The 15,856-nt window shown below is 34.0% G+C and overlaps 1 protein-coding gene across 4 annotated transcripts in view; it reads right to left on the bottom strand.

Moving 5' to 3' along the window:
• Positions 1 to 15,856, bottom strand: part of SWT1 (SWT1 RNA endoribonuclease homolog) — a 95,381-nt gene that overhangs the window by 70,063 nt on the left and 9,462 nt on the right. For 3 of the 4 annotated variants that reach the window (XM_060131603.1, XM_060131620.1, XM_060131611.1), the window contains 5 exons: positions 13,126 to 13,864; positions 9,250 to 9,309; positions 7,553 to 7,682; positions 6,498 to 6,599; positions 5,907 to 6,095 (listed from right to left, as the gene is read on the bottom strand). In XM_060131603.1, coding sequence (XP_059987586.1) covers positions 5,907 to 6,095; positions 6,498 to 6,599; positions 7,553 to 7,682; positions 9,250 to 9,309; positions 13,126 to 13,864 — 1,220 coding nt within the window. The remainder of the gene's footprint in view (positions 1 to 5,906; positions 6,096 to 6,497; positions 6,600 to 7,552; positions 7,683 to 9,249; positions 9,310 to 13,125; positions 13,865 to 15,856) is intronic. The other variant, XM_060131630.1, reaches the window with a different exon arrangement.

The raw sequence follows: 15,856 nt of genomic DNA on the forward strand, positions 1-15,856 counted from the left end.
AACTGATTAGTTTGCTACTATCAGTAAAATGGAATAGGATATGCCTATTAATAAACCCAACGGAAAAAATCTGATCAGTAGGTTAAATGCCATATTAGAAACCAAAAGCTACGAATCTAGTCTCAGTTCAGTCACTTAGTGACTTAACATAAGTAAATTATATGATTACATCATGCTTAAAATTAACAACTTAAAAGAGGTCTGTAAAATTATAAGCAACTGTTCTGCCAACAACAGAACCACTTTCATGTGTCTGCTTTTTCTTAAACTCTAAGCAATAACATTTAGAGAGAGATGTACAGAAGAAGGCAACACAGGCGCTAGGCAGAGAATACAAAAAGTAATTTCTAACAAATGCTAATATGTGGCTGACAGAGTGTCCTCTAGCATTCTCCAAGCCTTAAAGCATGTAGTAAGCTTGTTTTTTTGTGAAAATAATGTAATGTGTAGGAATAGGACCAAAGACAGCATTTCTTATAAGTCCTTACACTACTTGCCTCAGAACTCCCTGGGGTACTTACCCAGACCCACTTCTGGAAAAGAATCTTTGGAGCCTGGACCCAAAAATTGATTTAAGCCTTTGGCAACTCTCTTACACACTGAAATTCAAGATGTACTGGACAGTGAGACTCAACTTTGTTCCCAGATTATAACCTTTTTTCCCCTCAACTTTTAGCCTACAGTCACTTAGTCCTCTAAACTATCAAATTAGAAAATTCATTCATGCATTCAATAAATATTTATATAGGGTCTAATTTGCACCAGGTGCCTATGCTAGGTAACTGGACATTCAAAAGACAAGCTCTTTGGGATCTCACAATCTCGTGGTGAAATCTAGACAGAACTCAACTAATCTCACAGCATGAGCCTCAGGGAGACGTGATTCAGTTCTTTAATCAGACAACCAGCCAGCCAGCCAGACATGTATTATAGCAGTCAATTTTCCTTCTTTTAGCTCACAGAGTAAATACCACAATATTGCAAAATGGGCAGCTCAAAATCACGGGTTAACTTTAGTAACTCAATTTGACCAAAAGAAGGATGTTTAAAGGCTACAGTACATGCCCTAAAGGTATCAAAGTTCAAGATTACCTGTTCTGTCATTTTTTCTAGGACACATGGGCCTGGAAGATATACCTAAAACTACAAGAATATTCATGAAGTATTTTATCAACAAATATTTTTGAGCACCTGCTCAGGTACTATTCAAAAGTGAACAAAACAGACTCTGAAAACAGACTGATCTGGGTTTGAATCCCTGCTTTCCCACATACTGGACATGTAATAATGGACAAACTGCTTAACAGGATGATTAAATGAGAAAATTTATGAAACACTTGGCCCAATATATGCTAATATCATGTGTTCCTTAAGTAGCATATATTTATTACTTAAGACTCAGCTTAAATGGCACTTCAACAGCAACAACCTCTACTCACATTCAACACCAAAATAAATTCTGTATAAATTATAGTTAATATGATTTTTAACATTTAATAGAATTAAAGCTTCTCAACAGCAGGCCTTGTATGTCTCATTCACTGCTGCAGCCTCAACACTTAGAAGTGACTGGTACAAATATTTGGCAGATAAATGATTCAACAAAAATATAATAAAAGAAAATATAAAAATGATGGAATAAATGTCTCATGTGGGAGGTGTCAGATAACTTTATTTTTGCTTTTAATTATTTTTACCTAATTATAAAAATAAAATAATTATAGAAAATCTGGAAAATTCAGCAAATATTAAGAAAATTAAAATAACTCATAATTCCATCAGCTCAATATTACCAATATCCACCATCTATAAGTATACATGCATAATCTGAGAAATTTGGGATTGTACTTCATATTCTTTTAAATCTTATTTTTGTTTTTTATTCTTTTTGCAAGTTAAAGTGAGTCTATTAGTGTCAGCCCTAATCCAATAGGACTTAGTATTCTCATTAAAAAGGGGAAAATTGGAGACAGACGTGCACAGAGAGAAGATGATGTGAATAGACATAGGGAGAAGATGGCCATCTATAAGACAAGAAGAGCAGTTTGGAACAGATCTTTCTCTCAAAGCCCTCAGAAGGAAACAACCCTGCTGACACACTGATTTTAGACTCCTAGCCTTCAGAACTGAGACAAATTTCTAAGTGTTTTTTTGTATTAATTTTTTATAGATTCCATATATAAGTGATGTCATATAATATTTGTTTTTCTCTAACTTAATCTAAGAAATTTGGGATTGCACTTTATATTCTTTTAAATCTTATTTTAATATCACACATCATTAACATTTTTCAAAATACAATATTCTCTCATATGACTACATCATTATACGTAACTTCTACAACTGTTAGATTGTTTCCAATTTTTTTGCTGCATAAATCATGCTGTGATGAACATTATTTATATAAACCACTGTGAGCATCTCTGATTATTTCTTTAAAATAATTTCTAGAAAGAGAACCATCTCTTTTGGCTTCTTAATACACACTAATAAATTGCTCTCCTGAAAAGTTACTAATTTATATTCCCAATGCACTGAGCACTGTGTTCCTATCAAGTGCTGGGAAGGAGCAGCTTTCTAAACATAGAAGCAATAAAAAAAAAACAACAAAGGAAAAAGTGAAAGATATAAACTAAAACTTTATACATAAGAAATTAACAATATTAAAAATAGCAAACAGGAAAATATTTGCCCTGAACAAAGGACTGACTAGTTGTACTTCTTTTGTGAATTACCTATTAATAATTTATGTCCATTTAGGGGAAAGGGATTTTTAGTTTTTCTAATCAATCTGTATAACCTTCTCATGTAAAAGGACACAAAAGAATTATCGCCTATTCCAGACCATAAATCATTAAGTAATATATTAGCTCAACCAATCTTCACAACCATTTTTTTCAGGGGGAGGTCATTTCCCCCCATTTCATTTACTCAGTTTCCTCACCTTCAACTTTCCCTAGGTCAGCTTATAAACCCAGGTCAATCACATTTCAAATCCTATTCTCTTCTCACCATAATGCATACTACATCAAATAAACACAATTTTGAAAAGAGTAAGGACAACACTAAAATTATGGTCAACTAAGGCTATTTTAACATGGACTATCTGCATTCAATTTGTGGCATTTTTCTTTTTTTTAATGGAAAATGGTTGTCTAAAAAAATACATTGTTATAATACTGTGATTACATAAAAGATAATAATACAGCAAGATAAGCAATTATTAGAGTTAGTGGCAAATGTGCTCGACAGATGTAAAGTGTAAAGACTGTTTTGTTCTTGCTTTTCTCCAAGCAGGTACTTTAATTTCACTCAATAATCCTGAATTAAGTTTTTACATAAGAATTTCAATTTACCATTAGAATATAAAATATAATTTTATTATGATAAAAGTGACTAAGGATATTTCTAAAGGATATCATAAAATCACTATCAACAGAATAAATGTTACATTAGATTTTATATAAAGAATGTTTTAAATAATCAGTTTGACAGATAACAATGATACAGTGAAACACATAAAGGATTTATCTGACACAGACAATTACACAAATAATCTATCTACAACCTTACAACTAAAAGTGCAATTTAACAAAACAAAGATCAAATAATACCAATTTAAGCTTTAAAGTGAAATATGGATATCAAGGAAGACCCAGAAATGGAAGCAGCACAGAAGTTTGAGACCACTACTATGATTTATCCTCCTTAATAACCCAAAAAGCATAGACTGAAGAAGTCAAAGTATCAAAAAAGCACATAAAAATGGAAAAATCAAAAGAAACATAATAAGCATCTATAAATAATAAATGTGGCCAAAATATCTATTCTAAAATTAGCTCTTCTAAAATAAGTCTCAAAGTCAATCTATTGAAGGGACAGATATTCCATTTAGGACAAGTTCTTAACATCTCTATGTCTCAATTTCCTCATCAATAAAATGGATCTAATAAGAATTTATCTTCCACAAGTACTATAAGGTTTGAATGAGATATTAGCTGTAAAGCACTTAGAAAAAGGTCTGGAGAGTAATGGCCATGTTGTCTATTATTATCATCATCTATATAATTATATAATAAAACATAATTTGTATCAACTAACAAAGAAAAACAATAAAAGGTTAAGAGTAAAAAAAAATTCCCACCTCTTCTTAAGGATCGGGGTTTTACTGAAATGATGGTTTCGATCAGAGGTTTTGTTAACTGCATGGCTGTTTTTTTAAAAAGTCCTATCTGTTAGCAATACATACCAAAGTACTACAGGAGTTCCAGGAGTTGGGGGAGAAGGGGAAAAGGAAATGAGAGAATAAACAAGAATGACAAAATGTTGAGAATCAATGAAAATGAGTGAGAGGTACATAGGGATTCATTATTATATTATATTATATTATATTATACTGCATTTGAAAGTTTTCATAACGGAAAGTAAAAAAAAAAAAAGACCATCTAAGGTGTTCAATTTAATATGTTTTTAATTTTAATATTTTTAATATTTTCTTAACTCTAATAAGTGATTTTTTTTAGTGGTTTCCTTTAAAAGCTCTTAAACAGCATATGATGTTCCTACTCAAAATGCATAAGCATTGTATTTGGAATATACTAAGAGCTAATAAATATTTGTAAAGAGAATAAATAAAGAAATTAATGGGAGAGGCCCTTTTTCTTCAAAGATTTAAGACTAAACAGCTGTGCCAGAAGTCTTCTCAGGGTTAATTTCATGATTAGATTCATCTAAAGATGAATTATTTCATATCCTATAGTAAATATGGATACAGTAGACAACATAAATTCATATTTAAAATAAGATAAATCTACATATACAAATATTTCTGAGTTGGAAAGAAACCAATTTTTAAAGAATGAAATATATCCTCTAAATGTATGTATAAACTCTGCAGAGGCAACAGTGTTGCTTTACACACAGATCTTTTTCCAAATAGTTATATAAAACATGAAGAACAAGGGGTGGGATAGGGAGGGTGGGAGGGAGACACAAGTGGGAGGAGATATGGGGATATATGTATATGTATAGTTGATTCACTTTGTTAGAAAGCAGAAACTAGCACACCGCTGTAAAGCAATTATACTCGAATAAAGATGTTAAAAAAAAATTAAAAAATAAAATAAAAACATGGGGGCTTCCCTGGTGGCGCAGTGGTTGAAAGTCCGCCTGCCGATGCAGGGGACGCGGGTTCGGGCCCTGGTCTGGGAGGATCCCACATGCCGCGGAGCAACTGGGCCTGTGAGCCAGAATTACTGAGCCTGCGTGTGTGATGAAGAGTGACCCCCGCTTGCCACAACTAGAGAAAGCCCTTGCACAGAAACGAAGACCCAACACAGCTATAAATTAATTAATTAATTAATTTTAAAAAATTGTATAAAAAATATAAAAACATGAAGAACATACTTAGGTTCTAAGATTTTTAAATGACTAAAAAAAAAACTAATATGGAAAAAAATCAGGAGAAAATCTATAGACCTCTATAATAAAAATACCTCCTTATTACAGGTTGTGACAAACCAGAGGAAAACAATGCCTGCCTCTGCATTATATTAACTGCATGCAGTGATGATTAGAAACATAGATCACTTAGTGGCCTCATCACTCAACATGGTATTTTAAAAAAAGAATCCAAAGTACTGTAATATAGACAACTATGCATACAGAACTATACAGTCTCTGTGAAATATGGACATAACCTAAGAAGGTCTAGGAGAAGCAGAAAAATAAAAATCAAAGGCCTCCAAACCAAGCCTAACAGAATATGCCAAAGCATCACTATGCCCTGCCATTTCACACTGTAATACTGTTAATTTTTTTTAAAGTTCTGCACCATTTCCCTTCATTAATGAGTCAGCGTCCAAACAAATCTTAATCAAGAAGCACCCTGAGAGAACAATACTTACAAAGTTTTTGAGATGCAAGTTGTATTGACTGACCCCATAGCTTTCTATCTTGATTTTTGAGACTATCATTGATGAAATGAACGGCAGGTATAGCTTTGTGCTGGGCACGTTTCAGTAATTTTCCTGCCTTCATACGATCCAGCTCTTGCACAACAACCCAGGGAATTATTAACACAAGCCTGTCAAAGCCTAAAAAATAAAAAGATTTCTTAGATGTCAACAAATATGTATTGAGCTACTAAATCAAACTGCTATAGGAGAATTAAAAGTTTTAAAGAAATTCACAATCTGAATGAAGAGATAATAGATAAAAATAGGAACTAAAACCAAATATAAGTGTCAAGAGAATGTTACAAAAATAAATACTACTGGAAATCACAAAAGAGTAAGTTTAGAAGCTAGGTTAACGTGTAAAGGATTTTTTTTTTTTAACTTAAGTTGATTATGCTTCATGTATATATACACACACATACTTAATAACATATCCAAATGGAAATAAGTTTGTGGGGGGGGGGAAACCCACATCACTGTTCATATAAAGTACCAACTCAAATAAGAAAATCAGAATCGGTAAATATGTTCTATAAATACCTGAGATCTCTGTTGTCTTCAAAATTCTAACAAATTTGAGATGATTCATCAGTATATTTGTGTCAACAACAATTAAAAGCTTTTTGTCTGAAGCAGTATTTGCTAAAGAAAAAGAGCAAAGTGAGGATTTCATGACATTTGATAACAGACTTGTATAATAACTACAATTTTGATATCACAGAACTTTGATAGCATTCTTAAGGCAGTACTTTAGACAATAAAAACAAAAATGCATTTACTCCAATTCTTAAGAGAAAGAACAGTAATCAGTGTTTAATTATCCACCAATAGAATATTGTATATTGCTTACGGGTGGATTTTAAATCATAAATTAACTTGCACCAGCAGTAACTATGTTGCCAAACCCTGTACTCGATCACTGGTAGTTACGTACTTAGGAATCATAAGCTAATTTTAATGTACTCTGAAATATAACTGAAAAAACAAATATATGTAAATGAAAGAAAAAAGATAATACTAGCACTGTTATTTCATAGGGTCATGTGAGGAACAGATAAGTTGATGCATAGGAAAACACTTAATAAATTGAAAAATGCAATGTGAATGTAACATAGCATTACTATTTTTACAAATACAATTCAAAACAGTATACTAACATATTTTGGGTAATATCTATCATTATCTTCTCCAAGGAGTGAGAATAATCACAATTTTACTATATAAATAAGAAATCCATGAATATAATACCTTTGAGCAATTTGCATTATTTCTGATCAGTGCTTTACAAAGCTGAAATTGTTAAAAGTTATGATTAAGAGCAAAAATAAAAGACAGCTCATAACTCTGATTACTGCCCCTTGGCAAAAGGTGAAAGAGAAAATATGTCTAACTGCCTAATAATGTGAGATATATAAAGCAAATGATGGTAAGACAAACCTTAGACCTGATTCCTGTAGCTAAAAGAAATATACTTTATTATTTCAAATAAGCACATTTTAACATTTTTCCTCTAAATATTATAAAAATTGAATGTCGGCACATTAATTCTTAAGAAAACATAGATCATAAAACTGTCATATGCATATAGGATATACCAGAAGAGGAATGTACATCATCTTCCACCAAGTCAATCTCCATACTTGTTAACTCTCCAGAAGGTGGAACCACAGTTAAATCCACACTTTTTCCCACACGTGCAGCATGAAGCTCTTCTACAATCTGCATCTAAATTGCAAAAGACCCGCAGCAAAATATTTTGAATTAGTTTCTCTGCAGATTAGTAAGAGAAAAAAGCAATTAATTCTTAATTCACTTAATATGAGATAGTTTGTGGAAAGAAAAATATTTACAAAAATATGAAAGCCACATGATAAAAGAATATAGATTTATAAACATACACAAGGTTTCTAATACAGCTCTTCTCTTCTTACTTTATTATTTCTACAACCTTAGGCAAGCATATTATTTAACAACCATGGGTCTCAGTTTATCTACACAATAGGAATATTAAATATCTGTATCCTTTTAGTATTTTTCGTAAGGATTAAATGAAATAATGTGAAGAACCTCACACAGAGCCTAGTACAAAACAGACTTCCAAAACAAGTTAATTCTCATTCCCATTCTCACTTCAAAGTATTTTAGGAGCCAAATATGTTTTTATCTGGATGATGAGCACTTTTCCTAAGATTTCTAAGATTGTTTATGAACCATCAAAAACTGAAATCCAGATCTTAATACCCTTCTCACTTCAGGGAAGTAGTTCCCTGATGTATTCTGATGCAAAGAAATTAAAGTATAATCTAACTTTAGAGCAGAGGTGAGAAATCTTTCTTCTCTCAAGGGGCATTGACCCAAAAGACATAAAAGTGTAACTGACTGTCACAAATAAAAAGCAATCAGTATGGTTTTAAAGTCTCCTTTAAATAGAAAAACACAAAGTGTTCTATGAATCTAATTTTAATTTAGAAGCAGGGAAGATAAAATTGTATGCAATAATTCTATGAGGTTCAACCAGGAGATTCTAGCTGAGAAATGAAGCAACAGGTAAAAAATAAATGTATGTGCCCTCATTTTCTTTGAAGAAATGTCCATCTTGTTGCTAATTAGAAAAATGAGGCAAAACATGCTAATATCATACTGCATTTTGGCAAGCCAAGGCATAAGCATGCAAAAACATAACATTAATTTAAAATTCATGTAACTTGTGGGCCACAGGCTCCATGCTCTTTATTCAAAACAGATTAGAGGGGCTTCCCTGGTGGCACAGTGGTTGAGAATCTGCCTGCCAATGCAGGGGACACGGGTTCAAGCCCTGGTCTGGGAAGATCCCACATGCCGTGGAGCAAGTGGGCCCATGAGCCACAACTACTGAGCCTGCGCATCTGGAGCCTGTGCTCCGCAACAAGAGAGGCCACGACAGCAAGAGACCCGCGCACCGCAATGAAGAGTGGCCCCCGCTCGCTGCAACTAGAGAAAGCCTTCGCACAGAAACGAAGACCCAACACAGCCAAAAATAAATAAATTAATTAATTAATTAAAAAAAAAAGATACTCTGTCAAAACAGATTAGAGGTTATTAGAAAAAAAGCCCAAAAGGTGATAAAGTAAATGTAAATACTTCTCCAAACAGTTTTTTATGGCTTCATAAAAACTTACGTATTGAATTAGGCAGTGACATCACTGTTATTTTCATACTATCAAGGTTTTTATACTCATTATATTTTATTGAAATAGGAACCTTTGACTTAATTTCATTAAAAATATTCAGAGTAAATAAATATATCAGTAACCTCTTGATCTGTATCTTGAATACTTTCAAGTGACACTGAAGAACACGGTGCTTCAAAACTCTGAAATGAAAAGTAATTTTATTAGTTACGAAGCATATACCTAGAGAAAGGTTTTTCAACCTTAGCACTACTGACATTTGGGATCAGGCAATTCTTTGTTTTGGGGGCTATCCTATGCGTTGTAGGATGTTTAGAAGTATCTCTTCCCTCTACCCACTAGATATCTACCCACTCCCAACCTTGACAATCAAAAATGTCTCCATTCCTTTGCCCAAGCAATTTCAGTGGAGTAATAGAGATAAAATCTGATTGTAAATAGAGTTGAAGAGAAAAGGATTTATACTTCAGTTTAAAGACAAGTAAACTATGTTGTTTGGGGGTACATACTTAAACAGTCACAATAAAAAGAAAAACAATGAACTGAAAAAAAAAAAAAATGTCTCCATCAAGTCAGTTGCCAAATGCCCTCCTAAGAGGCAAAACTGCCCCCAGATGAAAAATTGCCCCTAGAATAGAAAAGCCTCATTCTATTAAGTTATGAAACATAGTAGAAATTCTTTAGGGTTTACTCATCTATATATATACATTCCTAAAAATACTCGTATTCTAGGATAAAACATGTCACCCTAAGAAACACAACAACCATGGCAAAGGTAAAAAGAGCTGGCCTTCGGTGGTGGGAAATTTTTATCCAGGAGTAAGTAAGCCATTTATAAAAGTGACATGACAAAACAAAGGGAACTTGAAGATTATTATATGGCTGAGGGAGGAAAAGCTGAAAAATGTTATCATTTATGGGTGTTTTATTTTTTGTCTCCTAGCAAAGATTGAAAATCTCAATTTTTCACTGGCACTTTTGGTGAGTGGATGAGACTTATTCAACCCTACATACAGGTGACAAGGAACTCAGCAAAAGCCACTACTAAACAAAATCATCTTCTAAGAATTCTCCAAGCACCAAACTCACAGGTATTTTACAAGACACTGTATAAAAATTACAGACCCTCTTTAAACAAGTGTATCATATGTTGCTTTATTGGGAATTCAGCTTCTACCCAAACTACCTAACATCAATCTTCACCTGATACAACACCACCACATACATCACACACGTAGGCCCATTATAGCTTTACTATTCCATGACCCTGGGTTTTATAATGCCTTTTCTACCTGACTTTAAATCTCACTAGAGCTTTAGGTTCTTTTCAGCTAAGGAGTGCCAACCAAGCTAGAGATTATTATAGAACTTCCTGAAACTCGTGACATTTGAAGTCTTTTCATTCTTTTACTATTACCCTTCACTCTCGTTGATCACAGGTCACTTTCAGTGATTTCAATAAATTTTCTGTTACCTCCAAATCCAGAAAAGTTCGTGTCAGTTTTCCTGGAAAACCTCCTCCTTATTATAAAAGAAAGTCTTAGTGGGTGTTAAATGTTTGCCTTCCCCTACCATGCTTTATTAAATACATGGACCTGGATAAAGCCTTCCCTAGAGATGACAAAAGGGAATAACAATAATGATGGTATAAATGGTTTTATCTGCTAGAGTGATTCCAAACTAAAAACCTGATTATACTGCTTCCCTGACTACATTTCAATGGCTCTGTACTATCTACAAGATAAAAAAACACCTTTCCCATGAGAGATAAAGAAATCCATTTTCTGGACCCTCGCTTCCTCCCCAACTTCCTCTTCTATAGATTCTCTACACAACTCAAGTCAAAATGAACAACTTAAGTGCCCACGTAGGCTCTTGCCATGCAATTTCGTAACTCTGGGCCATTACACAACTGGCCCTCTGCCCTGACAGGACAACACTTCTATTCTTTGCTCTACACATTTTTCAATACCAAGCTTAAGAACCTCCACCTTAATAAGCCCTTCCTTAACTCACTCCCAAATTTATACTAATACCAGCCAAATTCCTAGGGCTCTAATATTTACTTCACTGTATTTGCAATTGTATTTGTTTACTAATCTACCTCCCTGGGAACTTCTTGAGGGTAAAAAGCATCTTATTCATCTCTAAATGCCTAGAACCTAACACATAATAGGTATCTTTAATTAATGTTTGATAAACTGATGAATCTCTACCCCACAGACTCATAAGAATTAAGTGGGATACCACTTATAAAAGTGGCCTATAAACCACAAATCTCTAGAACATTAGTTAGCAATGGTGAGGGGATGGTGCAAACTGAGAAGGGTCTGTATCAAAGGACGATAAAACCTAAGAAACAAAATAAGTCACTTTCTCCTAGGAAAGCATAACAGGATTACTAAATCCAGAAAATACAGTTATTTCTTTGTAAAGTACACTCATTATTTTAGGAAGATAATTATCTACTGAGGAATATATGAGGAAAACAAAACAACAAATATAATATTAAGATGATTAGCTACTGTCAATAATATGCTAAAGATAATATATTCAAGATAAGAACAATATTTACTTGCTGCTCCTGTGTCTACATGACTTTGAGTCAGATAAGACTGCTATCAAGGGAATATAAAGAGTTTTAATTCCAATAACTGAAAAGTAATCATGCAAAAATTGCTTCCCCTACAACTTAATATTCATGCTATGTACCTCTTTTGGTTTGTGTAGCAATTCTACACAGAGAGCAAAAAAACCTGTAAGATGCAGTGCAGGGATTTCTCATACTGTTCCTCAGATGTACAGCACGAGGGGAACACCAAACAATGATACAAAGATGTTGTACTGGAAATTTCAGATTCAGATGTTGATACTGGAAAATTCAGATTCCTTGATTGCATGCTACTCTACAGAACTGGTTACAGAGCACAAGAAGAAAACTCTAGCTTTCCTTTAAGAAAGCAATAAAAAGAACAAACTCAATTCTTTCCTTCTTTGGACTCCTTCAAGTTCAGTGAACAAAGAGTACTCTCTCTCAAGCTCTTCTGGCCTCCCTAGTTACAATTCCTACATTTTTCAAAGGAAGTTATCTTATACTACACTCTGTAGTCTTGATTCCTAAAAGTAGGTAGGCTCCACCACCACCTGTTTTTAAGCAGTCTCTAAATTTCAGAACTTCTGAAGTTCCAAAGTTCTAAAAGTTGTCTTAAAGGTATCAATAAATAATTTTATTTGCCATAGAAACAAGGCTGTAGCAATTAGGTTCTCAAATTAGTCCACAAATGCTGACTTATTACATAATTTAGAAGCAAAACAAGATATGCCAAGCTTTCTAGCCTGGATCTCTGTACACACAGTTCCCTTTGCCTGGAACATCCCTGCTTCTCCCATCTCACTCCATCTTGTCTGCACGTGAATAACTCCTATTCAATCCTCAGTTCTCAGTTTACTTGTTATCCCCTCCAGTAAACCTTCCTGAATTAATCCCTCCACGGTGCACCAAGGCCATGTTAATCCCCTGCTGTGTATTCCCATATTAGGTGATAAGTACTGATCAGACCTGAGGTGGCTGTTTCTGTGTCTCCTCATATTAAGTAAGTCTCTGAAAAGAAAGACAGTGATTGTGGTGCCTGGCATATAGGGCATTCAAAAAAAAATTTGTTAAACGAATAGCTATTTGGAATAATAAGCCCTGGATGTTCTATAATTCCTGGAGTTAGAGAAGAGCCTAAGACTGTCACAGTGCTTTTCTGATAGAACGATCTATAATGGCTTCTTTCTATATTTTTACACATTCCCTCTTATTTTGGATCCTTGATACTTGCCAGGATAGCCTCCTAAGGAAGTTGGAATTATCGTGGTAAAATAAAAGAATCAACATTATCTTCCTGACTAAATAGAATCAGCTCTCTATGATCATTATCTATAATAGAAACAACACAAACCTAAGTACATTAAAACTCTTTGCTAAAGCCTATATTCATTTTGCACTACCTTACCTTGGTTAGGTTTTCACTAGAACTTGAATCATTACTTCTTTGATGCTTATGATATTTTCCTTCCCACTCACGAACAGTCTGCTTATACGTGGAATCTGAAAATAAATGTTCACTTTTGTGCCTTGTCAAATTTAACGAAAACTGGGAGCCTTCCAGGCATTCTTTTTTCTCCTGCTTGGTCTTTAACGTGTTAGAATCTAAACTGAAGACATCTTCTTCTACAAGCTTCTGAAGGGTTTCACAGGAGTCTCCTAGGATTTTGAAATTGATCATTCTTCTTCTAGATTCGAGGGGTTCCTTAATTATCTTGTTGGACTTATAATCCTGAGAAAATTGGATTCTCTTGCATTTCTCCAAAACATATTTTTCAGAACTGTCTCTAAATTTATTGTACCTTTCTTTCTTGAGTTCCTTCATCTTCTTCCTCTGAGCAAGTAGATGAGGCCATTTTTTTTCACTTGCCTGGCCTTCAGCTTTAGGTCTCACATCTTTGGCAATCTTAGGACTGCTAAAGTTTTTAATTCCATGGTCCAGCTCACTCTTAACATTTGTCAATTTAATATCTTTAACTTTAAAATCTACACATTTACTTATACCATTTTTAGTTCCATTTGAAGAAGGACTCTGAGAAGTAATTTGATTATCATTTGAGTATGATGTTTCTTGGAGTTTAACAAGTCCTTGGGATGAAGAACTAATTTTTGGTCTCTTTCTTGGAGTGTCAGTTTCTACATTCAGTCTGTAAAGCAGCACAGAAAACTAGGTTACATTACAATTGTACCTGATAATATGTAATATTGCACTGTATCATTTTAGTGAGGAAGTGAAAGAACTGGCCTGATAGGAACTTCATAAAAAGTAAGAAATGGCTACATTAAGAATGAAGTGGAGTCATGAAGAACCTAGGGGTAAAGCAGGAATAAAGACGCAGACCTCCTAGAGAACGGACTTGAGGTTATGGGGAGGGGGAAGGGTGAGCTGTGACAGGGCGAGAGAGAGTCATGGGCATATACACACTAACAAACGCAGTAAGGTAGATAGCTAGTGGGAAGCAGCCGCATGGCACAGGGATATTGGCTCGGTGCTTTGTGACAGCCTGGAGGGGTGGGATAGGGAGGGTGGGAGGGAGGGAGACGCAACAGGGAAGACATATGGGAACATATGTTTATGTATGACTGATTCACTTTGTTATAAAGCAGAAACTAATACACCATTGTAAAGCAATTATACCCCAATAAAGATGTTAAAAAAAAAAAAAAAGAATGAAGTGGAAAGGATTACTCAACAAACGGTTATTGGAAGAACTGGTTTGCTATTTGGAAAAAACCCCACAAACGTACAGCTTTATATAATACCAGATGGTATAATTTCAAACAGATTAAACACTTAAGTGCAAAATAATTATTATTTCCATAACTGCTCTACTTCATATTAAATACTTAAAAACCACAGGGGAAAAAGGGAATATTTATCTGATTTCTTAATAGAGAACTTCCTAAACTTAATAGCAGTGGGAAAAATCACAAAGGAAAACAGTAAACATAAATGACTATTTACTTTAAAACTTCAGCATATTAAAAAATAATAAAATTAAAATAACTTGGAAATGGTATTTACTACATATGTGACAGCTTATTAGCCTTAGTAAATAAAAAGCTCATCAAAAAGCACTAAGGGCTTCCCTGGTGGCGCAGTGGTTGAGAGTCTGCCTGCCGATGCAGGGGACACGGGTTCGTGCCCCAGTCTGGGAAGATCCCACATGCTGCGGAGCAGCTAGGACCGTGAGCCATGGCCACTGAGCCTGTGCGTCTGGAACCTGTGCTCCGCAATGGGAGAGGCCACAACAGTGAGAGGCCCGTGTACCGCAAAAAAAAAAAAAAAAAGTACTAAGACTCTAAACAAACATATGGACACCAAGGGGGGAAAGTGGTGGGGCAGGGGTAGTGGTGGGATGAATTGGGAGATTGGGATTGACATATATACATTAGTATGTATAAAATGGATAACTAATAAGAACCTGCTGTATAAAAAAATAAAATAAAATTCAAAAAATAAAGTACTAAGACTCTAGAATAAGGCATAAACAGAAAATTAATGAAAGAGAAAAAGGGAATAGCTAATAAACACTTTGGGGAAAGAAGTCTGACTTCCCTAGAAATCACAGACATGCTAATTACAACATACCATTTTCTTCTATCAAATTAGCAAAGATTTTTAAATAACATTAAACACCAGCAAGAAATTGTAAAATGGACCCTCTCATATGTTGCTAGTAGAAATGCAAAATGATTTAACAGTTACACAAAGGAATCTGACAATATAATTAAGAATTCTAAAAATGTTCTTATCCTTTGACTTCTTAGTAATTCGCACTTTAGAAATTCTATACAAAGGAGGAAAAAAAGCAGAAATGGACTAAAAAATAATAACAGCAAGATATTCAATTCAGGGCTATTTATAAGAGGAAAAAATCAGGTACGAGATAAATGCTAAAATTTTTGAAATGACTAAAAAACATGTCATTCTAGCGAATATGATAGAGTGTCACAGTCATTTCAAATGATGTTTATGAAAAGTTTTCAATGACATAATGAAACATATTGATATAATATTAAGCAGAGAACAAGTAGGGTACAAATCTCTATACATAATGTGGTCTCAACAGTTTTCTAGCATAGTAAAAAAGCTAGAAAGAAATGTGCTAAAAAGTTTTAGAAGCAGCAATAGCTAG

Source organism: Lagenorhynchus albirostris, chromosome 2, assembly GCF_949774975.1.
Source record: "Lagenorhynchus albirostris chromosome 2, mLagAlb1.1, whole genome shotgun sequence".
In the NCBI taxonomy this organism is placed as follows: Eukaryota; Metazoa; Chordata; class Mammalia; order Artiodactyla; family Delphinidae; genus Lagenorhynchus; species Lagenorhynchus albirostris.